Genomic DNA, 27,921 nt, shown 5'->3' on the forward strand with positions numbered 1-27,921 from the left:
AGTCTGGCAACCCTGGACGAGCCCGCTGGTGGACGCTCGTTTCCCTCTCATGCAATACGTCAGTAAGGGGGAATTGCGTCGGCGTCTGGCAACCCTGGACGAGCCAGCCGGTGGACGCTCGTTTCCTTCTCACTCAGCTGAACGTCCGCAGCAGGTAGCCGGCTAGCATCATGTCCAAAGTCGCGGATACTAAGCTGTACGACATCCTCGGAGTCTCACCGTCGGCCAGTGAAAATGAGCTTAAGAAGGTGAGGATTTGAAAGGAGAAAAAAGGCGAATATAGGTCGCTGGTGAATTATGGCCTACAAAACCACTTATCCAACGGTAGCTAACATGCTAGCTCGTCAACTAAACAAGATTGTACCAAACTGGACGGCGTTTCTGTCGGTGGAAATATGACACATTTCAAGTTGTGTTTTAATCAGAATGTATCACATCTTATACGGTCCAAATGTACTTTGGCAAGACGTTATCGGTAGACCAAAGTGACCACGAGTGTCCTAGTTTGGCGGATATAGACGGCACATTTCAGGAAGTAGTCGTCGCCATGTCGCCCTGGAACGAAGCATTAAAGTCAATGTACAGCTGGATATAGACCAGACCAACTTGACTTATAAAGCCCTTTAAAAACAACCACAGTTGAAGAACAAAGGGCTGTACACCACAAAGAAATAGTGGCAAAGGACAGACTAAAATAATAACATTTAAAACAGAAGTAAAATACGCATTGAAAAAGCAAATACAAATTAAAGCTGCAAGCAGCATTGGTCGGGCCCGCGTATTAAAAGTTAAAAAGTTAAAGTACCAATGATTGTCACACACACACTAGGTGTGGCGAGATTATTCTCTGCATTTGACCCATCACCCTTGATCACCCCCTGGGAGGTGAGGGGAGCAGTGGGCAGCAGCGGTGGCCGCGCCCGGGAATCATTTTGGTGATTTAACCCCCAATTCCAACCATTGATGCTGAGTGCCAAGCAGGGAGGTAATGGGTCCCATTTTTATAGTCTTTGGTATGACTCGGCCGGGGTTTGAACTCACAACCTACTGATCTCAGGGCGGACACTCTAACCACTAGGCCACTGAGTATTTGTCAGGTGCTAGTCCTAAGTGTCCCAATACTTTTGTCTACATTTAGTCTGAAGTGTCCCAAGACTTTTGTCTAGTGTACCTACCTTGTCTGCATTGTGTGGGCACATTGGTGCTTCCTGCTTTTAAGCAGCCATCTTACAAAAACAGGAGCGCAGCAGCATCAGCGCAGCGTTTCTTTGAAGGCTCATAAAATCCAAACCGGAGCAGTTATAAAAAAAAGCGCTTCTGTTGTTGTAATCACAAGGGTTCAATCTCTCTCCTGTGTTAGTTTGAAGGCGAAACGACAAACGCGCTCAGAGGAGTTCGTTTTTGAAGGAAGGTGACCGGTTTTTTAAAAAAAAATTGTTTTGAAGGGGGAATAGCAAACTTCCTGTTGATTTTTGCTGGGGGTTGTCAATTTATGAAATGTAGGTCTAAGTGAGACCTACATAAAGGTTTTTGTTTCATGTCTCTCCGACCTTCCCAGTGGGAGTTACAGGCAGTTTAGTCATTTTTGTCTTCCGAGGAGCAGTTTTTTCTCCGTTTTATTTAAAAATTGCTGTAGAGCGCAATTTTTAAATTTGGGGTTAGGTTGTTTCATTAGATCGCAATTTTAGCCAGGCCTGATTAATTAATTCCCACACATTTAAGTCAGGACTTTGGGAAAGCCATTCTAAAACCTTCATTCTAGCCTGATAGCCATTCCTTTACCACTTGACATGTGTTTGGGGCCATTGTCCTGTTGGAATACCCAATTGCGCCCAAGACCCAACCTCCGGGCTGATGATTTTAGCTTGTCCTGAAGAATTTGGAGGTAATCCTCCTTTTTCATTGTCCCATTTACTCTCTGTAAAGCACCAGTTCCATTGGCAGCAAAACAGGCCCAAAACATAATACCACCACCACCACCATGCTTGATGGTAGGGATGGTGTTCCTGGGATTAAAGGCCTCACCTTTTCTCCTCCAAACATATTGCTGATTATTGTTGCCTAACAGCTACATTTTTGTTTTCATCTGACATCACATGGACAAAGATAAGACATTCTGGAGAAAAGTTCTGTGGTCAGATGAAACAAAAATGTAGCTGTTTGGCCACAATGCCCAGCAATATATTTGGAGGAGAAAAGGTGAGGCCTTTAATCCCAGGAACACCATTCCTACTTTTAATCATGGTGGTGGTAGTATTACTCTGTGGGCCTGTTTTGCTGCCAATGGAACTGGTGCTTTAAATGGGACAATGAAAAAGGATTACTTCCAAATTCTTCAGGACAAGCTAAAATCAATCATTGGGTCTTGGGCGCAGTTGGGTGTTCCAACAGGACAATGACCCCAAACACACATCAAAAATGGTAAAGGAATGGCTAAATCAGGCTACAATAAAGGTTTTAGAATGACCTTCCCAAAGTCCTGACTTAAATGTGTGGACAATGCTGAAGAAACAAGTCCATGTCAGAAAACCCAACAAATTTTGCTGAACTGCACCAATTTAGTCAAGAGGAGTGGTCAACAATTCAAGCAGAAGCTTGTGGATGGCTACCAAAAGCGCCTTATTGCAGGTAAACTTGCCAAGGGACATGTAAGCAAATATTAACATTGCTTTATGTATACCGTATTTTCCGCACCATAAGGCGCCCTGGGTTATAAGCCGCGCCTTCAATGAACGGCATATTTCAAAACTTTGTCCACCTATAAGCCGCCCCGTGTTATAAGCCGCATCTAACTGCGCTAAAGGGAATGTCAAAAAAACAGTCAGATAGGTCAGTCAAACTTTAATAATATATTAAAAACCAGCATTCTAACAACTCTGTTGACTCCCAAAATGTACGGTAATGTGCAAATGTGCAATCACAAACATAGTAAAATTCAAAATAGTGCTTAGCAATAGCAACATCAATAACTTAATGTTGCTCGAACGTTAATGTCACAACACACAAAATAAACATAACGCTCACTTTCTGAAGTTATTCTTCATTCATAAATCCCTCGAATTCTTCTCCTTCGGTGTCTGAATTAAAAAGTTGGGCGAATACGGGATCCAAAATGGCCGGCTCCGTCTCGTCGAAGTCATCGGAGTCAGTGTCGCTGTTGCCTTCATTCGAATAGTGATGGTGCTGACACTTCTGCTTGCTGCTCTCTGCTCAACAACCCACTGTTCCAGTTTGTCCTCCAACAGTTGCCATCTTGCTTTGTTCCCTCGGAAACTCTGTTTTGTCTTCTTTACCTGGCGCAGGTCATCTCGTTGCTTCCTCCACCTACGCACCATTGATTCATTTGTTATATTCTCTTGCTGCTGCTCTATTTCCGTGTTCTTCGGCATGACTTATTGCCTTAAGTTTAAATTCTGCGTTATACGCGTGTCGCTTAGTAGGAGCCATTTTGTGGTCTTTACAGATGTAAACACACAAAGGAAATGAAACGTAATACCCGCGCGCTTCTTCTTCTACGGGGGCGGGTGGTTGCTTACCGTAGAAGAAGAAGCGCTTCCTCTTCTACGGGGGCGGGTGCTTACCTTGGCAGTTGCTTACCATAGAAGAAGAAGCGCTTCCTCTTCTACGGGGAAAAAAGATGGCGGCTGTTTACCGTAGTTGCGAGACCGAAACTTTATGAAAATAAATATTTATATTAATCCATATATAAGGCGCACCGGGTTATAAGCCGCACTGTCAGCTTTTGTGAAAATTTGTGGTTTTTAGGTGCGGCTTATAGTGCGGAAAATACGGTACTTTTGACCCTCACATTTTCAGTAGAGCCATAATAAATTCATAAAAGAAGCAAACTTCATGAATGTTTTTTGTGACCAACAAGTATGTGCTCCAATCACTACATCACAAACAAATAAGAGTTGTAGAAATTATTGGAAACTCAAGACAGCCATGACATGATGTTCTTTACAAGTGTTTATAAACCTTTGACCACGACTGTATTAAACATTAATTAAGACTAAACATGCTATAATTTACTTCAAATTTTCCATATGACCTTTAGTAGACTAATGTCAATATAATGATTGGTGTTGTCTGTAGGTGAAGCTCATAGGATGAAATGATTGTGTTAGATGTCAGAGTCAAGGCTTCTGCTGGTGTCTGATGTTTTTGACAGCAGGAGTGAAGCACTTAGCTTTAGATCTGCAGGCAGAAGAAACATACTGTAATTCATACGTAGGATATCGGCCCTGGCTTCATCTTTGATGTAGTAAATTAACTATCACTCTTGTTTTAATTCAGGCTTATCGCAAGTTGGCCAAAGAGTACCATCCTGACAAGAACCCCGATGCTGGAGACAAGGTATGAAACATTCATTTTTCTTATATGAACACCAATCCCTAGGGTACTTGGCACATACCACACTACACAGTGAAACTACTGTGATCAAGTCGTTCTTAAATTCTGGTCAACCACCAGATTGTAGAAAACATTTTACCATAGAAGATAACGAAAATAGAAGTAATCAGTTTAAAGGGCTGCATAAAACCATTGTTAACCATACAGGTCATTTTAAAGGGGAATGATTATGCAAAACCAACTTTTTTTAAAAAACTATTGGTACTAGTTTTTGTGTATTTGGGTGAGTCCTTAAAATTTGAAATTAGACCATTGAGGCATGGCGGAGATATTTATAAATCACACTTACCTTCCTTTGTACTTTCTCCAAACAAGCTGTTTGGAATTCCCATTTGGGACGTTTTTTCTCAAGTTTGACATCAGCGGATATCTCCATATATGGTAGAAATTTACCCGAAGAGCTTTGCGCAAGTCCGCCATTTTAGTACCACGCTGTAGTCAATAAGCTTCTTTCTATATAGCCTCTTGCTGTGAAGCAGACTGGCTCGTACATGCACATGCGTCTTCTGCTGTGCTGTTGCCATTTCTAATACAAAGTAGCATATAGTTCGAACTTATATCTGTCAGTAGATTCAAAAGGAAGTGCTAAAATCTACAACACCCAGTCAAAGAAGAAGCACATAAATAAGACCGCCCACAAAACTTTGCATCTTGAAGAGATTGTCAGAAAGCGGCTTGAAAATGGTCTGTAAAACATAAGCTATGCAAAATTTAGACTAAAGAACCACCATTACCGGTACATGTTATTTAGGCCACAAGGAAGGGTAAGTCAAGAAAAAAATCATAATATGACCCCTTTATCAGCAGCATTCCTAATGGTCTCAAAGATTAGCGTATACATTAATAATGCACACATGGTAAAATCATCATTTCCATTCTGATGATGTGCAGTTATTACATAAAAGAATTAAGGTTATGGCAAATAGAAACATTGTTGTTTATTTCAACTGTTTTCCTTAAAACACACATTGAGACTATAAAGTGTGTTTTGTCCGATTACTCTATTATTGTCTGCTATGCTGTCTACAAGTTGCAGACATTCTCCGTGTGTCTTATATATTTAATAAGTGTTTGTCTATCTTGAATATTCATTTAGGGTTCCACACATTTACCTTGCTTGTTAAGAGCATTTGTGAACTGGTGAGAGCGATGTATAGCTCTAATTGTTGTTGGTAAATGAGAGACGATGAGAGATTATCATCACACTTCAACATCCCCGTCTTTTGTTCATAATTGTCATACCCTGGATAAATAAATGCTAAATATATAAATACATGTAAACTACGAAGTAAATTCGGGCTGCATGATTATGGCCAAAATATAAATCGCGTTTATTTTCATCAATATTGAAATCACGATTATCAACCATGATCATTCAAAACATATTTCATTGTACTTTCTATTTTAAACAAACAGTATGTACACTTGGCTTTCATTTCAAAGTGAAACTATAAAAATAAGTAATAATAAAATAAATTGTACAAAAGACAAAGTGCTAAAATATATATGCCATCGCAGAGTGCGATCATAAAGTGCAAACAGGTGAAAAAATAAGATCATGCACTAAAAGGAACATATTCATTCTACTGCTCACAGTAATCTCTATATATATATATATATATATATATATATATATACACACACACACACACACACACGTACTTTTTAAAGCATCGTTGAGGTGCAATGCCGAAAATAAGGCACTTTTAACAAACGCAAACCGCGCACGTGCGCCCACACACACACACACACACACACACACACACACACACACACACACATACACAGACAGAGAGAGAGACTGACAGTCACCAATGTGGAGGTTCATAAGATTAAACATATCATCTATTAAATAGCCAACATTTAAAGAATTAATCAAAGATAATTCTACACATTAAGTCTATTAGAGTGCTAAAACTGCCAAGAGTTAATCAGTAGTCAATATATCAGTGTGCAGCTTTTTAAACATCACAAAGTTATTTTCTTTTTGAGGAAGTTTGATTTTGTTTTGTTTTTTGTTTTCATTGCTGCTATTTTAACTGTTGTTTTTTTGTCCTGTGCAGCTTCTCAGGCAAATCATATAGTTGATGTAGATGCCCATGTCGACTGTTTAGATTTACTTTACAAAAGAGAAGTGTAGGATACTTCTCTTGTTGCCTTATTTGTATTAGACTTTATTCAATGTATTTATATTATCATTTGGTGCAGGAGGGGATAGAAAAAGGAAAAAAAGGAAGACAGAGGGGGAAATTGTGGGGACAAGAGGGGAATTAGACAGAGAGACAAAAACAACAGCAGCAAACACAACAACAACAACAATAGAGCAACATCAGCAAATACGATATGTACAAATATGATGGTAAGAGTGATAGCAAAGAAGCAGTTAGTGAAATAAATAATACAGAAATGACAATGAGCATTATTACACTACATATGGAGCAATACAAATATCAATAGAAATAGCGCTATTGATAATGAACAATACCAATAATTTACCTTTATTATCAACAATGCAGTTGTTCAAATGCAACAGTACATATACGTAATGATAACTAGAGATACAAAATAATGCAGAAAAATGGAGGGGAAGAAAGAGAAGCAACCTATATTAACCTTGTATATTGTTATAGTAACAATAGGTTAGGCATTGTCAGTGTGCCATGTGTTACCCAGTTTACCCTAGGGCAACAACGTTAATAAATGTTTGAGGAAACGTGACCAATATTTTATTAGTCGTTAACATTTTTGTAACAGCTGAGTGAGCAGCACAGTTACAGTGTAAATAAATATTTATGAATGTAATAGTCATATTTGTTTGTAAGCACATGCCTAAAATAGGTTAAGCTGCGTTTAGAAGTCGATGGAAAAATTAGAGCCATTAAATATATGTACGCTTTATTATCTGATTAGTCGACTAATCGTTGTGCATAATCTTATTTTTTTACTTGTTTGCACTCGATGACCGCACTGAGGAATGGCATATTTATTTTTAGTTATTCCTTTTTCTTTGGTAAATTTTATTTTATTACTGATTAATTATTTTCAAATTACATTTTAAAGTGAAAGCCAAGTTTGCGTTACTGTTTGTTTAAAGGCCTACTGAAATGCGATTTTCTTATTTAAACGGGGATAGCAGGTCCATTCTATGTCATACTTGATCATTTCGCGATATTGCCATATTTTTGCTGAAAGGATTTAGTAGAGAACATCGACGATAAAGTTCGCAACTTTTGGTCGCTGATAAAAAAAAGCCTTGCCTGCACCGGAAGTAGCAGACGAGTAGCGTGACGTCACAGGTTGTGGAGCTCCTCACATCTGCACATTGTTTACAATCATGGCCACCAGCAGCGAGAGCGATTCGGACCGAGAAAGCGACGATTTCCTCATTATTTTGAGCGAGGATGAAAGATTCATGGATGAGGAAAGTGAGAGTGAAGGACTAGAGGACAGTGGGAGCGATTCAGATAGGGAATATGCTGAGAGGCGGGTGGGACCTGATATTCAGCTGGGAATGACTAAAACAGTAAATAAACACAAGACATATATATACTCTATTGGCCACAACACAACCAGACTTATATTTAATATGCCACAAATTAATCCCGCATAACAAACACCTCCCCCCCTCCCGTCCATATAACCCGCCAATACAACTCAAACACCTGCACAACACACTCAATCCCACAGCCCAAAGTACCGTTCACCTCCCCAAAGTTCATACAGCACATATATTTCCCCAAAGTCCCCAAAGTTGCGTACGTGACATGCACATAGCGGCATGCACGTACGGGCAAGCGATCAAATGTTTGGAAGCGTACTCACGGTACCGTGTCTGCGTATCCAACTCAAAGTCCTCCTGGTAAGAGTCTCTGTTGTCCCAGTTCTCCACAGGCCAATGGTAAAGATTGACTGTCATCTTTTGGGAATGTAAACAATGAAACACCGACAGTGTTTGTGTTGCTGAAGTCAGCCGCAATACACCGCTTCCCTCCTACAGCTTTCTTCTTTGCTGTCTCCATTGTTCATTGAACAAATTGCAAAAGATTCACCAACACAGATGTCCAGAATACTGTGGAATTTTATGATGAAAACAGACGACTTAATAGCTGGCCCACATGCTGTCTCAAAATGTCCTCTACAATCCGCGACGTCACGCGCTGACGTCATCATACCGAGACGTTTTCAGCAGGATATGTTGCGCGAAATTTAAAATTGCACTTTAGTAAACTAACCCGGCCGTATTGGCATGTGTTGCAATGTTAAGATTTCATCGTTGATATATAAACTATCAGACTAGTAGTGGGTTTCAGTAGGCCTTTAATATAGCAAGTACAATAAAAATGTTTCACATAACATGGTGAATAATTGTGATTTCAATATTGCCGCTTTCTGACAATCTCTAAATTTGTCCATAATCATGCAGCCCTAGTACTGTTAAGTGTCTTTCTGGGACCTAGAGTTATAAATCAAATTCTCTGAATTTGTGTGGTTCATTTTATTCTTTATTCATTAAACAACTTCCCAACTGAAAATGCATTTAGTAGAGGAGAGTAGTCTAGTAGATGGAGTAACAAGATCAACAGATTGTGACAACCAAGTTCTTCAGCATGAGCCCCAAAGTCCATTTCTTCTCCATTTTGACAGTCAGGCTAACCAGGCTGCTTTAATGACCAACTTAGGGCACCGTGCCCTCGGACAGGAACAGGAAGTCATACAGACAAACGCTAAGGAAATCTACTAAAAAACAGAACTGTAAGTGTTATGACACTACGTTTTTACACAATACAGTACAGGCAATACTTAAGCTTTAAAGGGGAACTGCACTTTTTAGAAATTTTGCCGATCGTTCACAATCATTATGAAACGATGGATGTTATTGTATTTATTTTTTTCCATTCTAAATATTAAATACCAAACACCTCCATTGAGGTTTTATATACATGTAAGTACATATGTAATGTAGTAACGGGCACATTTATAATAACATTTCCTATTCGGCCAAACTATGAAAAAAACTTTCTTGGAGTCCGAAAAATACGGTACAATATTAAAATATACGAGAAATAGAAGTTTATTGCATTTGAAAGGATATATATGCATTATTATGTATCATTACGGCAGTGGTTAATTTGGTCTCAAAAAATAATGGCAATAATATTGTTTATCGGCAATAATTTGTATTGTCGAGCAAAATTGATCGGCCCAGGCCTAGTTTTAGTAGGTCTTAAACAAGTCAATGTGTGCATGTGCGATTGTCATGTCATCATCTAGTAAAGACCACACTGTGTTTTTATTTATTACAATTAAACTTAGTATATCCGTCCATCCATTTTCTACCGCTTGTCCCTCCCTATAATATAATTTAAATAATGGTAATAAAATAATAATGAAAAAATAATATTGATGTATGGTATTCATGTTCATTCACAGACTTTTAATGCAATATCTCATATCAAATATGTATTATAAATCAATACAATCAATTAGCATGTTAGGTGGATGTGCATTTTGTAAAAATATGAATGGTTTTTCGTGATTATGTTGCACTCGGCCCTATTCAAGTAAGCAGAAGCCATTGTTAACCGCTACTGACGTGATATGTCTCTCTGTCGTATGTGTATTATATAGATAAAAAGAAAATATTGATAAAATGCGGCGGTGTTGAGTTAAGTAGTGTTCACGTCAAACTGACATTAGTAACTCTTATTAGCGTGTGTAACTTTGGGGACTAGGAGGGAATATTGTTTTTTTTTACAAACTTTTGAGTGGTGTTGCTTCCTTATTTGTGATCATTCCAAGCTGCGTGCGTAGTAGCGGTACTTGAATTGAATGTGACTGCGTGTCATGATAACGACAGTCAGCTGGATAAATAAAACACACGTAGCAATTTCATTAGTCCAGAATCCTAAAAGTCTTCCTGGACCTGCTCAATTAAAAACCAGTACCAAAAAATACAGCATTATGATTAGGCTTTGTCAAATACATTTCGTAATGTAATCTGCGATATTTATACCTAAATAAATGCTAATACATCCGTTGAGGAATATAGAGGAAGACATTTTCTGTCAGATTAAAATAAAGTGTTTATTAGTTTATAACATGTTCTGGTTGATAGTCCTCCATACCTGCCAACTACTCCGGTTTTCCCGTAATTAGTACGGTTTTCATCAACCTATTCCGGGTTACGGTTGCAGTGATAAAAAATACGGTTTTTCATTAATTAAAAAAAAATATTTAAAAAAAAGTTTTATTCACGAAATCGCGTAACAACAATGACAATCGACACTGCTTCCCGTAACTTTCTATCGAGCCATTCCGAATGCCATGCGCGAGGCTATTTATAGCACCGCTGCCAAGCACGAGGCCATTGTTTCCAAACGAGCGAACGATCATGGAATCAGCCGGAGAAAAATCGCAAACGAGTCTTAAACCGAAAAGAAAACTGCAGTCATTCCATGAAGGATATTCAAAAGCCTATCCGGGAATAATTATCCGTTCCAAAAAGGGTGAAAACTACGCGAATTGCACCTTGTGCAGACAAGATTTTTCGATCGGACACGGAGGAATTAGCGATGTAAAAGACCACGTTGGGACAAAAAAACACAAGTCTAATGCCGTTGCTAGCGATACAAGTGGAAAACTTTCAAAGTTTTTCGTCGCCCAAACAGATTCTTTGGATGTGATAAATGCCGAAGTTTTATTTACGGAGGCAATAATTGAGCATGGACTAGAATAAATTTGGATTTTAGCCACAAAAAGGTAATGACACCAATGTTATCTATTGGAATTGTTTAGTACTGTTATACTGTTAAAAGTGTTTATACTATTTATGCTTTCAAGTCCAAGTTGAAGAAATCTTGTTAAATATTGACAGCATAACTACCAAAATACAGAAGTATGTCCTTAATATTTTTGCAGTGCTATTTCTGTTGAAAAGTTCAAATGATTACATTAGAGATGTGATGTGCCACTTTTCAAGTGTCTGATGGCTTAAATTAATTGTCATTATTTTTTCATATTTTGAATTCTTTTGAAAGGCTTACAAAAAACTACATTTGAATTGTAATTCCATGCTATTGACAGGACTATTAATTTTAATGAAGTTAGCGTACCATGTTTACAGTATGATAATTGTGATAGAAATGTGAATTTTAGGCACAGAATATTTTTTACAATTGAACAAGGCAGTAGATTATACAAGCTTGGACAGAAAGTTAATAATGACACCAATTTTTTTTTTAATGGAATTGTTTAGTACTGTTTTACCATTTGTTTACTGTAAAAAGTGTTTATACTGTTTATACTTTCAATTAACAAATTGAAGTCTTGTGAAAGGTTGACAGGATAACTGGCATTAACTGTCAAAATAATTTCAAACTATTGAAGTTAGCTTACAGAATAAACATGTCAATCAACCCATATGATTTTTGCTGTCATATTTTTGTTTTGAAAAGTCACTGTGACTGATAGAAAAGTGATGGTTTTAGCAACATTTTCACCTGTCTGAATGCTAATAATCATTTTGCGTCGGGGGGCGGAACCCCCCACCAGGACCCTGGACCCTGGCTACTAGGTTTTTCTGATTTCAAAAGTTGGCAGGTATGGTCCTCAATTACAAAATGTTTAGCAGGTTAAATATCATTTACTTTATTAATAATTAGAGAAGAAGGTTAAGATATTGATTGTCATGCAGAAATACAAATGTGGTTAACTTGTACAAATGTACAGAATATCAGAAGCATTTATTCAGGTAGAAATATCACAAATTACACCTTTGACAATCAAACCATGATTGTAACAATCCACATTTTGTTATTAAAGTGTGAAACTGGTGTCTAAACATGGTGTAGCTCCTCCTCTGATTGAATCTGCTCTTACAGCAGGAATACCAGTTCTGTTTTCCCACAAAAATACAAACTCTGGCGCGTTGATCTGCATTTTGTGTTAAGCTGAATAAAATAATAATGATGAATAATACTGAATAAACAAAACCGAATTGTGAGGTGCCCAACAATTTGCACCTGCAGTCCTGACATTGAAAGCACATTTTTTTGTCTCAGAAAGGATTTGTACATTTCATTCATGACTTTGGATGTTATTGTTGCTTACAATGTCTTAAATTCCCTTTCTTTTAGCTGTCTTCACTTGATGTTTTGTAGGGTTTTTTTGTGTTTCAGTTATGTCGATAGGTTTTCAGTGTAGTGAGTCCCGGGGCCCACAGGTGGTGATTTGAGTGGGTTTCTAAAAAAATTGTCTGATCATAACAAAATGGCGTCTGCCATGCTTAGTATTTTTCATCATGGCCAATGGAGTATTTTTTTTTAAAATTTTATTTCCTTACAGCATGTCCCCTAAATGTTAGGGGTGTAACGGTACACAAACATTTCGGTTCGGTACGTACCTCGGTTTAGAAGTTGCGGTTCGGTTCATTTTCGGTACAGTAAGAAAACAACAAAATATACATTTTTGGGTTATTTACCAAATTTGCAAAATCTTCCACCAAAAATATTTTTCTTAGTGGAATATTTGATGTGAAGTAATGGGAACCTTTGATAGGTCAATAATTCATAATATTGATTTTGATTCAATATTATGTTTTGAGCAATGACTTGTTTGAAAGAGAAAAAAACAGCTTTGTTTTATTAGTCAACATTTCAACTTTTTCTAAATGACATTTAACCTTTAAGCTTTTTTATTTCACTTTTGTAATGTTTTTGTTTATTTTAATAGTATTTTTAGAATGTACCGTGGGCCTTTAAAACATTAGCTGTGGGCCGCAAATGGCCTCCGGGGCACACTTTTGACACCCCTGCTATAGATAATAAAAAATTAAATGTGATAAATCTATGGATAAAAAGCAGAGCCTGGCGACGCATGCGCGTTTATCATAACTCTCTCTCTCTCTCTCTCTCTCTCTCTCTCTCTGTCTCTGCCCCTCCATCACCAATGCTGCTGCGTGCACAATTTGTTTTGTTTTTAACCCCTTCTTAATCCTGAACGTACATTGAAAATACACGCAACCCTAACTCAAAATGCCAGACATTTGAGGCATTTAAGAAACTCCGCCCTGACAGCTCTGCAAAAGAGGACATGTCCGGTGAAAAGAGGACGTATGGTCAGTCTATCCTAGCCCGTTAGCTGCTAGCATGCTGTGTGTTGTGCCTCGGTGTGCATTGTTTACACAACGTGCGTTACGCTACTTAATATGTCCGTGTGGAAACTCGTTCGGTACACCTCCGAACCGAACCGGAACCCCCGTACCGAAACAGTTCAATACAAATACACGAACCGTTACACCCCTAATAAATGCTAAGACAAAATCGACATAATTATAAGCCCGACATCGAGCAGTGTAAATGTGGGTTTATTCATATGAAGTTTGTCTTTAAATTGTTCAAATTAAATCCGCAGTGACTCGCTGGTTGTCTGGTAGCAGCCAAGCTAGCATGTGGCGACTCTGTGGACAAGGTGTGGTGTTGATGCTAAGCAGAGGCACAGAAGGTTGAAGCAGCACTTGTCTGGTCTGCTGACACCAAAGTTATTTTTGCTAGATTCTGTGATTTTAAAACACGAGAGTTGTTCACCATATACCTCGGACGCCTGGACAGTGAATTCACCTTTTATATTTAATGCGTCCGGTGATGTGTTAAGTAAAGATTTTGCTATGAAATAGCCACAGCTGATCATTTGTCTACACATATCTAAACAGTTATTTGTGTGCATTTTATTTATTCATCCAGTTTAAAGAGATCAGTTTTGCATACGAAGTACTGACAAACCCAGAGAAGAAGGAGTTGTACGATCGCTATGGAGAACAGGGGCTGCGTGAGGGTGGAGGAGGCGGCCCCGGCATGGACGACATCTTCTCTCACATCTTCGGTGGAGGGCTTTTTGGGTTCATGGGGGGCCAGGGCAGAGGTCGTAATGGAGGACGAAGGAAAGGTGAAGACATGGTGCACCCTCTAAAGTAAGTACTTTACCTTAAAAGCAGTTTGTTTTAAAAACAAAAATATGTCGTAATACATACATGTTATTTTATCTCCATACAGAGTTTCTCTTGAAGACCTCTATAATGGTAAAACTACTAAACTGCAGTTAAGCAAGAATGTGCTGTGTAGTGCCTGCAACGGGTAAGTCCACTTTAAATGTACATCACTGATGTACGTGAACACTGCTGACTTTCTACTGTTTGTTATCCAGTCAGGGGGGGAAGGCAGGTGCAGTGCAAAAGTGTGTGGCATGCAGAGGCATCGGTATGAGGGTCGTGATCAGACAGCTGGCCCCTGGTATGGTCCAACAGATGCAGTCAGTCTGTGCAGACTGCAAAGGAGAGGGTAATACAAATAATCTTTGTATTTAATGGTCATGGGTATACTTATTAACAGGATTACAATTGCACAATTCAACATTACTGATTCTGATTACTAATATATCCCACATGCTCATTATCATTATAATGTTGACTCTCACAATACTTTATTTACATGTTGTTTACCATTCTCTGCCTGTGTTTAAAAGCGAACTGGAGTAAACAAAAAAATGACAGTGCAAAGGAAATTAAAGGCTGTTAAAGAATAAATGTAATTAAAGCTGCAAGCAGCATTGGTCGGGCCCGCATATTTGGCAGGTGCTAGTCCTAAATGTCCCAATACTTTTGTCCAGTGATAGTCATAAGTGTCCCAATACTTTTGTCTACTTTTAGTCTGAAGTGTCCCAAGACTTTTGTCTAGTGTACCTACCTTGTCTGCATTGTGTGGGCACGTTGGTGCTTCCTGCTTTTAAGCATCCATCTTAAAAAAACAGCAGCGCAGCGGGTCTTTGAAGGCTCATAAAATCAAAACCGGAGCAGTTAGAAAAAAAGCGCTTCTGTCATTGTAATCAATCTCTCTCCTGTGTTAGTTTGAAGGCGAAACGACAAACGCGCTCAGAGGAGATCGTTTTTGAAGGAAGGTGACCGGTTTTTACAGAAAATTTGTTTTGAAGGGGGAATAGCAAACTTCCTGTTGATTTTTGCTGGGGGTTGTCAATTTATGAAATGTAGGTCTAAGTGAGACCTACATTGAGGTTTTTGTTTCATGTCTCTCCGACCTTCCCAGTGGGAGTTACAGGCAGTTTTGTCATTTTTTTCTTCCGAGGAGCAGTTTTCTTTGCGTTTTATTAAAAAATTGCAGTAGAGCGCAATTTTGAGATTTGGGGTTAGGTTTTTTTTTTTAGATCGCAATGTTTGCCAGTCCCGATGTGTGCGTTCAGTTTGGTGAGTTTTGAATTTGGGGTTAGGTTTTTTTTTTATATCGCAATGTTTGCCAGTCCCGATGTGTGCGTTCAGTTTGGTGAGTTTTGAAGCATGTTAAGGGGGTCAAAAGACAGCTCAAAGAGGCAAAAGTGACTGTTTTTAGTACTTTTTTTGTCTTGAAGGGGGAATTGTCAACTTCCTGTTGATTTTTGCCCGAGAACATACTATTATGAAATCTAGGTCTAAGTCACACCTACATAAAGGTTTTTGTTTCATGTCTCTCCGACCTTCCTAGTGGGAGTTACAGGCAGTCTAGTTGTTTTTTTTCGTAGGGGGCGCTAGAGCGCAATTTTGAGTTTTGAGGTTTGGTTTTTTGATAAAAAGTTTTGCCGTATATTACTGATGTGTGTGTAAAATTTGGTGAGTTTTGAAGTATGTTAAGGGTCAAATTACAGCGCAAAGTTGCGGAAGAATAATAATAATAATAAAGAATAAAACCTTACAAATTCAATAGGTCCTTATGGCCCATTGCATAAGGACTCCCTTCGGGAGTCCTTTTGCAATGGGCCATGCGGGCCCTAAAAATGATAACATAAATTAGGGCTGTGTTTATACTAAGGGGTTTCATAGTTGAATCTGATTCGTTAGATTTTGCCCATCGTCATCAATCAGTCACATTTTTGGTTTTTTTTTTTTTTTTTTTAGAAAAATGAACAGATGTGGATATAAACTAATGTATACTGGTTGAACACTGGGTGTCAGTAATGTCACATGCATGTTCTCTACTATTCCCAAGTTAATTAAAGGTACTTATAAAAGCAATTGAAGTGAGTAAAACCGATCTCATTTGCCACTTTTTTACACCTCAAGGTCTTATCTCTGGCGTAGCGCCAAGAATACATCAAACTTGATTAAATAGAAGAAGTGAAGGTCATAAAGTTTCTGTATGTGATCCAGCTGAAATATAATGACCTTTTTTAAGAGGAGAGTTGCACCTACAAGAAGAGGCCATGTTAAATGTCTGCCAAGTTCAACTGGGACTGACGGCAAGAATCAGCCAGCGAGGGAGGGGCACAGCGAGCTGTTTGTGACGAGCCTCAACATAGTAAATGGTCAAATATTCTTGTGATTTTATAAGATGCGGGAGCCTCAAACATGGACTGATGTTTTTTTTAGAGACGTGAGGTCACATTAGGAAGCAGCGACCACTTTGATGAAGGTTGAAGTGACAGCTGAGAAACTAAGATTTATTTCTTACTCTTTAAAAAATATTCAAACAAGTCATGGATGCAATCTGTCTGTCCTCTTAACACACCTGCTGTACACAATGGCCTCAGCAGGGGGGGAGGGAATATCATTAGGAGATGTAACTGCGAAATTGATATTGGAATAAGACTTATATGAGACTATTTGAAGACAGCCCCAAAGTAAATTAACGATGAATAAAAGTCAAGTAAAGTGATTAAGGATGAATGCATAAATACTGTTGTTAAAAAATGTGTAGTATAGTTCATCAATAAATGCTGGATATAGGTCAATCAATAACAATTTGAATTTGTATGTGTTAGTCCAAAACTGTCCGCTAAACTATAACAATCACGTTTGTGTCTGTGAAGGTGAGGTCATCAATGAGAAGGACCGCTGTAAAAAGTGTGAAGGTCAAAAGGTCTGTAAGGAAACCAAGCTGCTGGAGGTGCACGTGGACAAAGGCATGAAACATGGACAGAAGATCCCGTTCTCTGGGGAAGCTGACCAAGCACCGGGCGTAGAACCAGGAGACATCGTCCTGGTCTTGCAAGAAAAAGAACACGAGGTAAGGTCAAGGTTTCTTTAATGATACCCAGAGGTAAAATAGTTGTGCAGACATTTGTAATTCGGCGTCATGACAGAATGAAACAAGCAAAACACAAAAACCCAAAAGCAGTGAAGTTGTCACGTTGTGTAAATGGTAAATAAAAAGAGAATACAACAAATCCTTTTCAACTTATATTCAATTGAGTAGACTGCAAAGACAAGATATTTCATGTTCACACTGAGAAACTTCTTTTTTTTTTTGCAAATAATAATTAACTTACAATTTAATGGTAGCAACACATTGCAAAAAAGTTGTCACAGGGGCATTTTTACCACTGTGTTACATGGCTTTTCCTTTTAACAACACTCAGTAAACGTGTGGGAACTGAGGGGACACATTTTTGAAGTGGAATTATTTCCCATTCTTGCTTGATGTACAGCTTAAGTTGTTCAACAGTCCGAGGTCTGTGTTGTGCTATTTTAGGCTTCATAATGCGCCACACATTTTCAATGGGAGACAGGTCTGGACTACAGGCAGGCCAGTCTAGTACACGCACTCTTTTACTATGAAGCCACGCTGTTGTAACACATGGTTTGGCATTGTTTTGCTGAAATAAGCAGGGGCGTCCATGATAACGTTGCTTGGATGGCAACATATGTTCCTCCAAAACCTGTATGTACCTTTCAGCATTAATGGTGCCTTCACAGATGTGTAAGTTACCCATGTCTTGGGCACTAATACACCTCCATACCATCACACATGCTGCCTTTTCAACTTTGCGCCGAGAACAATCCGGATGATTCTTTTCCTGTTTGGTCCGGAGGACATGACTTCCACAGTTTCCAAAAACAATTTGAAATGTGGACTCGTCAGACCACAGAACACTTTTACACTTTGTATCAGTCCATCTTAGATGAGCTCAGGCCCAGCGTAGCCGGTGGAGTTTCTGGGTGTTGTTGATAAATGGCTTTGGCTTTGCATAGTATAGTTTTAACTTGCACTTACAGATGTAGCAACAAACTGTAGTTACTGATAGTGGTTTTCTGAAGTGTTCCTGAGCCCATGTGGTGATATCCTTTACACACTGACGTCAGTTTTTGATGCAGTACCGCTCTGAGGGATCAAAGGTCACGGGCATTCAAAGTTGGTTTTCAGCCTTGCTGCTTACGTGCAGTGATTTCTCCAGATTCTCTGAACCTTTTGATGATATTACGGAGCGTAGATGGTGAAAATCCCTAAATTCCTTGCAATAGCTGGTTGAGAAATGTTGTTCTTAATCAATTTGCTCAGGCATTTGTTGACAAAGTGGTGACCCTCGCCCCGTCCTTGTTTGTGAATGACTGAGCATTTCTTGGAAGCTGCTTTTATACCCAATCATGGCACCCACCTGTTCCCAATGAGCCTGTTCACCTGTGGGATGTTCCAAATAAGTCTTTGATGAGCATTCCTCAACTTTATCAGTCTTTTTTGCCACTTGTGCCAGCTTTTTTGAAACATGTTGCAGGCATCAAATTCCAAATGAGCTAATATTTGCAAAAAATAACAAATTTTTCCAGTTGGAACTTTAACTATCTTGTCTTTGCAGTCTATTCAATTGAATATAAGTTGAGAAGGATTTGCTGTATTCTGTTTTTATTTACCATTTACACAACGTGACAACTTCACTGCTTTTGGGGTTTGTAAAAGAAAAAAACATTAAAAAACACAAAAGATCAGCAGTATACAGGCACACTGTAGAACAATAAAAATACAATACCTAATTAAAGCTGCAAGCAGCGTTGGTCGGGCCCGCGTATTTGGCAAGTGCTAGTCCTAACTGTCCCAATACTTTTGTCCAGTGATAGTCATAAGTGTCCCAATACTTTTGTCTACTTTTAGTCTGAAGTGTCCCAAGACTTTTGTCTAGTGTACCTACCTTGTCTGCATTGTGTGGGCACGTTGGTGCTTCCTGCTTTTAAGCAGCCATCTTAAAAAAACAGCAGCGCAGCAGCATCAGCGCAGCGGGTCTTTGAAGGGTCATAAAATCAAAACCGGAGCAGTTAGAAAAAAAGCGCTTCTGTCATTGTAATCACAAGGGTTCAATCTCTCTCCTGTGTTAGTTTGAAGGCGAAACGACAAACGCGCTCAGAGGAGATCGTTTTTGAAGGAAGGTGACCGGTTTTTACAAAAAATGTGTTTTGAAGGGGGAATAGCAAACTTTCTGTTGATTTTTGCTGGGGGTTGTCAATTTATGAAATGTAGGTCTAAGTGAGACCTACGGAGAGGTTTTTGTTTCATGTGTCTCCGACCTTCCCAGTGGGAGTTACAGGCAGTTTTGTCATTTTTTTCTTCCGAGGAGCAGTTTTTTCTCCGTTTTATTCAAAAATTGCTGTAGAGCGCAATTTTTAAATTTGGGGTTAGGTTTTTTTATTAGATCGCAATTTTTGCCAGTCCTGATGTGTGTGTTCAGTTCGGTGAGTTTTGAAGCGTGTTAAGGGTGTCAAATTACAGCTCAAAGAGGCAAAAGTGACTGTTTTTAGTACTTTTTTGTCTTGAAGGGGGAATTGCCAACTTCCTGTTGATTTCTGCCCGATGATATACAATTATGAAAACTAGGTCTAAGTCAGACCTACATACAGGTTTTTGTTTCATGTCTCTCCGATTTTCCTAGTGGGAGATATAGGCAGTCTAGTTTTTTTTTTCCTAGGGGGCGCTAGAGCGCAATTTTGAGTTTTGGGGTTCGGTTTTTTTAAAAAAAGGTAATTTTCGCAGGTCCTGATGTGTGGGTCAAATATGGTGAGTTTTGAAGCATGTTAAGTGGGTCAAATTACAGTTTAATGTGGCGGCGGAAGAGTAAAGAATAATAAAACCTTACAAATACAATAGGTCCTTATGTCCCATTGCATAAGGACTCCCAAAGGGAGTCCTTATGCAATGGGCCATGCGGGCCCTAATAAACCAATTATTGTGATTAAAGTGCTATGGCATAATAAATAAATAAAATCACCATGTCATAGCCTTATTTATGTAATGGTAGCAGGTACAAAAGAGGACCAGAGTGGTGAATAATAAAGCTTGCCTTGCACTGCAGCTGTGTGGCAATGATGTTGCCGCTCACCTATAAGCTTACTAGCCCTCTAAAATCAAATGTGCTTGATCTTGATTGATTAGGGGATTTATGAAGTTGAACCACAAATAGAGATGTCCGATAATATCGGCCGATAAATGCTTTAAAATGTAATATCGGAAATTATCGGTACCAGGTTTTTTTATTATCGGTATCGTTTTATTTTTTTTATGAAATCAACATAAAAAACACAAGATACACTTACAATTAGTGCACCAACCCAAAAAACCTCCCTCCCCCATTTACACTCATTCACACAAAAGGGTTGTTTCTTTCTGTTATTAATATTGTGGTTCCTACATTATATATCAATATATATCAATACAGTCTGCAAGGGATGCAGTCCGTAAGCACACATGCTGCTCCACTAATAGTACTAACCTTTAACACTTCATTTGACTCATTTTCATTCATTACTAGTTTCTATGTACCGTATTTTTCGGACTATAAGTGGCAGTTTTTTTCATAGTTTGGCCGGGGGTGCGACTTATACTCAGGGGCGACTTATGTGTGAAATGATGAACACATTAGCGTAAAATATCAAATAATATTATTGATCTCATTCACGTAAGAGACTAGACATATAATATTTCATGGGATTTAGCGATTAGGAGTGACAGATTGTTTGGTAAACGTATAGCATGTTCTATATGTTATAGTTATTTGAATGACTTATCATAATATGTTACGTTAACATACCAGTTGGTTATTTATGCCTCATATAACGTACACTTATTCAGCCTGTTGTTCACTATTCTTCATTTATTTTAAATTGCCTTTCAAATGTCTATTCTTGCTGTTGGCTTTTATCAAATACATTTCCCCAAAAAATGCGACTTATATGTTTTTTTTCCTTCTTTATTATGCATTTTTGGCCGGTGCGACTTATATTCCGAAAAATATGGTAACTGTTTTTATATTGTTTTACTTTCTTTTTTATTCAAGAAAATGTTTTTATTTAAATAATCTTATTTTATTTAATACATTTTTTTTAAAAGGACATTATCTTCACCATACCTGGTTGTCCAAATTAGGCATAATAATGTGTTAATTCCACTACTGTATATATCGGTATCGGTAATTAAGAGTTGGACAATATCGGAATATCGGATTTCGGCAAAAAAGCCATTATTGGACATCTCTAACCACAGATCATTTATTCTCTTTTCAGGAATTCCGCCGGGAAGGCAGTGACCTTCACATGGTGCAACGCATCGGCCTTGTTGAGGCTCTCTGTGGCTTCCAGATGACTGTCACACATCTGGATGAGCGTCAGCTGCTTGTCAAATACCCACCTGGCAAAGTCATAGAACCTGGTAATTATTCTTCAACTGGCCCTTTCTTTAGGCCATGATTGACATGATCGATTAGAGGGATTTTAATTTTATTATGCTATGATTGACATGATCGATAAGAGGGATTTTAATTTTATTATGCTTTGATTGACATGATCGATTAGAGGGATTTTAATTTTATTATGCCATGATTGACATGATGGATAAGAGGGATTTTAATTTTATTATGCTATGATTGACATGATCGATAAGAGGGATTTTAATTTTATTATGCTATGATTGACATGATCGATTAGAGGGATTTTAATTTTATTATGCTATGATTGACATGATCGATAAGAGGGATTTTAATTTTATTATGCTATGATTGACATGATCGATTAGAGGGATTTTAATTTTATTATGCTATGATTGACATGATCGATTAGAGGGATTTTAATTTTATTATGCCATGATTGACATGATGGATAAGAGGGATTTTAATTTTATTATGCTATGATTGACATGATCGATAAGAGGGATTTTAATTTTATTATGTTATGATTGACATGATCGATTAGAGGGATTTTAATTTTATTATGCTATGATTGACATGATCGATAAGAGGGATTTTAATTTTATTATGCTATGATAGACATGATCGATAAGAGAGATTTTAATTTTACAACAAACACCATATCAAATCATTTGGTATTTGTGTCAACTATCAAGATCTATCATTGCAATACAACCTCTGGTCACCTCAATTTCTTGACAAATATGTCTTAGAACATTTATTACAGTGCTACGTAAAAAAAAAAAAAACACTTAATTTTTCCAACACTACCGTATTTTTCGGACTATTAAGTCGCAGTTTTTTTTCATAGTTTGGCCGGGGGTGCGACTTATACTCAGGAGCGACTTATGTGTGAAATGATGAACACATTAGCGTAAAATATCAAATAATATTATTTAGCTCATTCACGTAAGAGACTAGGTCAGGGGTCGGCAACCCAAAATGTTGAAAGAGCCATATTGGACCAAAAATACAAAAACAAATCTGTCTGGAGCCGCAAAAAATTCAAAGCCATATTACATACAGATAATGTGTCATGAGATATAAATTGAATTAAAGCTGCAAGCAGCATTGGTCGGGCCCACGTATTTGGCAGGTGCTAGTCCTAAGTGTCCCAATACTTTTGTCTACTTGTAGTCTGAAGTGTCCCAAGACTTTTGTCTAGTGTACCTACCTTGTCTGCATTGTGTGGGCACGTTGGTGCTTCCTGCTTTTAAGCAGCCATCTTAAAAAAACAGCAGTGCAGCGGGTCTTTGAAGGGTCATAAAATCAAAACCGGAGCAGTTATAAAAAAAGCGCTTCTGTTGTTGTAATCACAAGGGTTCAATCTCTCTCCTGTGTTAGTTTGAAGGCGAAACGACAAACGCGCTCAGAGGAGTTCGTTTTTGAAGGAAGGTGACCGGTTTTTACAAAAATGTAGTTTAGAAGGGGGAATAGCAAACTTCCTGTTGATTTTTACTGGGGGTTGTCAATTTATGAAATGTCGGTCTAAGTGAGACCTACACAGGTTTTTGTTTCATGTCTCTCCGACCTTCCCAGTGGGAGTTACAGGCAGTTTTGTCATTTTTTTCTTCCGAGGAGCAGTTATTTCTCCGTTTTATTCAAAAATTGCTGTAGAGCGCAATTTTGAGATTTTGGGTTAGGTTTTTTTATTAGATCGCAATTTCTGCCAGTCTTGATGTGTGCGTTAAGTTCGGTGAGTTTTGAAGCATGTTAAGGGGGTCAAATTACAGCTCAAAGAGTGAAAAGTGACTGATTTTACTAAAAATTCGTGTTGAAGGGGGAATAGCAAACTTCCTGTAGATTTTTGGCCGAGGAAATAAATTAATAAAATTTAAGTCTAAGTGAGACCTACATAGAGGTTTTTGTTTCATGTCTCTACGACATTCGTACAGGGAGTTAGAAAAAGTTTACTTTGTAGGGGGCGCTAGAGCGCAATTTTGAGTTTTGGGGTTTGGTATTTTTACCAAAGAGTTTTGTTCGAGTTTATTTATGTGTACGTCAAATTTGGTGAGTTTTGAAGCATGTTAAGGGGGTCAAAGTACAGCGCAAAGCTGCGGAACAATAATAAAGAATAATAATAAAACCTTACAAATACAATAGGTCCTTATGGCCCATTGCATAAGGACTCCCTTCGGGAGTCCTTTTGCAATGGGCCATTGCGGGCCCTAATTAAGAGAACTTAAAGGAAACTACAAATATAGCTACAAATGAGGCATAATGATGCAATATGTACATATAGCTAGCCTAAATAGCATGTTAGCATCGATTAGCTTGCAGTCATGCAGTGACCAAATATGTCTGATTAGTACACCACACAAGGGTTAGGGTTAGGGTTAGGGTTAACCCTAACCCTAACCCTAACCCATAACATCAACAAAACTCACCTTTGTGGATTCATGCACAACCTTAAAAGTTTGATGGACAAAATGAGACAGAAAAAGAAGTGGCATAAAACACGTCCTAGAAAGTTATACATGTAAACAAACTACGGTGAGTTCAAGGACCGCCAAAATTAGTAGGACAAAACGGCGCTCGCCAAATACTGGAATCAGTGAAGCATGTTTAATACAAACAGTGTGCTTTATAACAATTAGGGAGGTTTGTGTCATGTTTGTCCTCCTACAGAAACCATATTAAAACAAAAAATAGATTGTTTTCCCCTCATCTTTTTCCATGTTTCATACATTTCTGAAAAAGCTCCAGAGAGCCACTAGGGCGGCGCTAAAGAGCCGCATGCGGCTCTAGAGCCGCGGGTTGCCGACCCCTGGACTAGACGTATAAGATTTCATGGGATTTAGCGATTAGGAGTGACAGATTGTATAGCATGTTCTATATGTTATAGTTATTTGAATGACTCTTACCATAATATGTTACGTTAACATACCAGTTGGTTATTTATACCTCATATAACGTACACTTATTCAGCCTGTTGTTCACTATTCTTGATTTATTAGGGCCCGCATGGCCCATTGCATAAGGACTCCCTTTCTTATGCAATGGGACATAAGGACCTATTGAATTTCTAAGGTTTTATTATTATTATTATTATTATTATTCTTCCGCAACTTTGCGCTGTAATTTGACCCCTTAACATACTTCAAAACTCACCAAATTTTACACACACATCAGTAATATACGGCAAAACTTTTTATCAAAAAACCAAACCTCAAAACTCAAAATTGCGCTCTAGCGCCCCCTATGAAAAAAAAAAACTAGACTGCCTGTAACTCCCACTAGGAAGGTCGGAGAGACATGAAACAAAAACCTCTATGTAGGTGTGACTTAGACCTAGATTTCATAATAGTATGTTCTCGGGCAAAAATCAACAGGAAGTTGGCAATTCCCCCTTCAAGACAAAAAAGTACTAAAAACAGTCACTTTTGCCTCTTTGAGCTGTATTTTGACCCCCTTAACATGCTTCAAAACTCACCAAACTGAACGCACACATCAGGACTGGCAAACATTGCGATCTAAAAAAAAAACCTAACCCCAAATCTCAAAATTGCGCTCTACTGCAATTTTTTAATAAAACGCAAAAAAACTGCTCCTCGGAAGAAAAAAATGACAAAACTGCCTGTAACTCCCACTGGGAAGGTCGGAGAGACATGAAACAAAAACCTCTATGTAGGTCTAACTTAGACCTACATTTCATAAATTGACAACCCCCAGCAAAAATCAACAGGAAGTTTGCTATTCCACCTTCCTTCAAAAACGATCTCCTCTGAGCGCGTTTGTCGTTTCGCCTTCAAACTAACACAGGAGAGAGATTGAACCCTTGTGATTACAATGACAGAAGCGCTTTTTTTCTAAGTGCTCCGGTTTTGATTTTATGACCCTTCAAAGACCCGCTGCGCTGATGCTGCTGCGCTGCTGTTTTTTTAAGATGGCTGCTTAAAAGCAGGAAGCACCAACGTGCCCACACAATGCAGACAAGGTAGGTACACTAGACAAAAGTCTTGGGACACTTCAGACTAAAAGTAGACAAAAGTATTGGGACACTTATGACTATCACTGGACAAAAGTATTGGGACATTTAGGACTAGCACCTGCCAAATATGCGGGCCCGACCAATGCTGCTTGCAGCTTTAATTTTAAATTGCCTTTCAAATGTTTATTCTTGCTGTTGGCTTTTATCAAATACATTTCCCCAAAAAATGCGACTTATACTCCAGTGCGACTTATATATGTTTTTTTCCTTTTTTATTATGCATTTTCGGCCGGAGAGACTTATACTCCGAAAAATACATAATACGGTATATACATTTGATTATTTACAATCCGGGGAGGTGGGATGTGGTGGGGGGAGGATGTTAGTCTGGGGTTGTAGCTGCCTGGAGGTCACTGGAAGTGTTCTTTTAGTGCCGTTTTGAAGGACTGCACTTTCTTTTCCACCTGTCGGGAGTGCATTCCATATTGATGTGGCATAGAAGGAGAATGAGTTAAGACCTTTGTTGGATCGGAATCTGGGTTTAACGTGGTTAGTGGAGCTCCACTAACCGCGTTGTGGTTATGGTTAAGGACATGGTTTGACATGTACTTCGGTATCAGGGAGGTGTAGCAATTTTTATAGACCAGGCTCAGTGCAAGTTGTTTTAGTCTGAATACTGAATACCTCACTTGCTGGAAGTTTGTGGAGGGATTTGTGAAGATGACAGTTAGTAAAACAACAAAAGTGCACTTTGAGTATGCAGTGTGGCTGTAGTCGTCTTCAACGTCTCACCCATGTTTGTGTCTCTCAGGTGCTATTCGGGTGGTGAAGGGCGAGGGGATGCCACAGTACAGAAACCCGTTTGAGAAGGGCGATCTTTACATCAAGTTTGATGTGCAGTTCCCTGAGAACAACTGGATCAGCCCTGAAAAACTGAACGTGAGTCAGGTTTCTAAAAGCAGCAGCCATCATGAGCCGGCTGAGTTCTAAGGCGGACTGTGGTCTTGTCACAGGAGCTGGAGTGTCTGCTGCCAAGCCGTGCGGACGAGTCCGTCATCTCCGCTGACGCGGAGGAAGTCGACTTGACGGATTTCGACAGGAGTCAAGGGACGGCCGGGGGCTCCAGGAGAGAGGCCTACCACGATAGTTCTGATGAGGAGGGCGGTCATCATGGCCCCGGGGTGCAGTGTGCACACCAGTAGGAGGACCTTGTAGCGTGCACATCCCTCGAGTCCCACTGCTAACACCATCAAAGACTTGACGCACAAACATGCACATGTGGAAGAGATACACAACACATTTACATAAACACATTACACATGCTGGATGACTTCTCTTTATGGACAGTGACGTCTCAGGCCACAACACCACCCTGGTTAGTGTAAGTAAAAAGGTGGTGTGTACTCTCCAACACACACACACACACACGCATGCTGCTTACTGGCTGACAACCTTTCACACCTACAACGGCGTCCAGACACTAAAAGACGTCGGCCTGAAGATTCCACAGACATTTGCCTCATCCTTCAACCATGTTTTCAAAACCTGCTGTCACATTGCTAGAAGATGTCCTGAGTTGTAGTTCCTCCTCGGCCCCGGTCTTGGTCTTGCTTGGACTTGAGTTTTTATGTTCCAAGTGTGTTTTCCAGACCACTCAAACTATTATGTGAACGCTTTCTTCTTTCTGACGTGTGTCATGTGGTGGCTCAGCCTGTTGGAGCCGCTTAGGAATGTTCCGGCTTACTAGGAAGATTGCTGTTGCCGCCTGGTGTTAAAGCTGTCAAACAATTGACTGTTTGCCAAAAAGTCTCAGCCCCTCACGACCACACTCACTCGTCACAAGCGTAAAAAGAGCCGACATATCATCCTAGTTGTTAGACGAGCTTATGTTGTTGACAATATATGAACCTTTGCCACACACTTGTGTGCAGCAGAGTCCTCTATAATCCCAATCTAACCGTGGCCAACTTTGCTTTATGATGAGGACTTGATGGAGCTTCAGTGTATGTCGCAGTGTAGGGAGAGTGATATTATTGTTCTTGCTTCTGTTTGTCCAGATGGTAATTAAACTGTATAATAAACATTCTCTGCAA

The 27,921-nt window shown here is 38.9% G+C and overlaps 1 protein-coding gene across 1 annotated transcript; it reads left to right on the forward strand.

Annotated features, from left to right (window-relative positions):
- Positions 1-27,921, forward strand: LOC133612769 (dnaJ homolog subfamily A member 2-like). The gene is made up of 9 exons (XM_061970460.2): positions 1-248; positions 4,297-4,356; positions 14,154-14,380; positions 14,463-14,543; positions 14,614-14,747; positions 17,263-17,459; positions 21,719-21,863; positions 26,640-26,767; positions 26,842-27,921. Exons 1-9 carry the CDS (start codon positions 171-173, stop codon positions 27,028-27,030), a joined length of 1,239 nt encoding a protein of 412 aa, XP_061826444.1. The 5' UTR covers positions 1-170; the 3' UTR covers positions 27,031-27,921.

Source organism: Nerophis lumbriciformis, linkage group LG10 (genome assembly GCF_033978685.3).
Source record: "Nerophis lumbriciformis linkage group LG10, RoL_Nlum_v2.1, whole genome shotgun sequence".
Lineage (NCBI taxonomy): Eukaryota > Metazoa > Chordata > Actinopteri > Syngnathiformes > Syngnathidae > Nerophis > Nerophis lumbriciformis.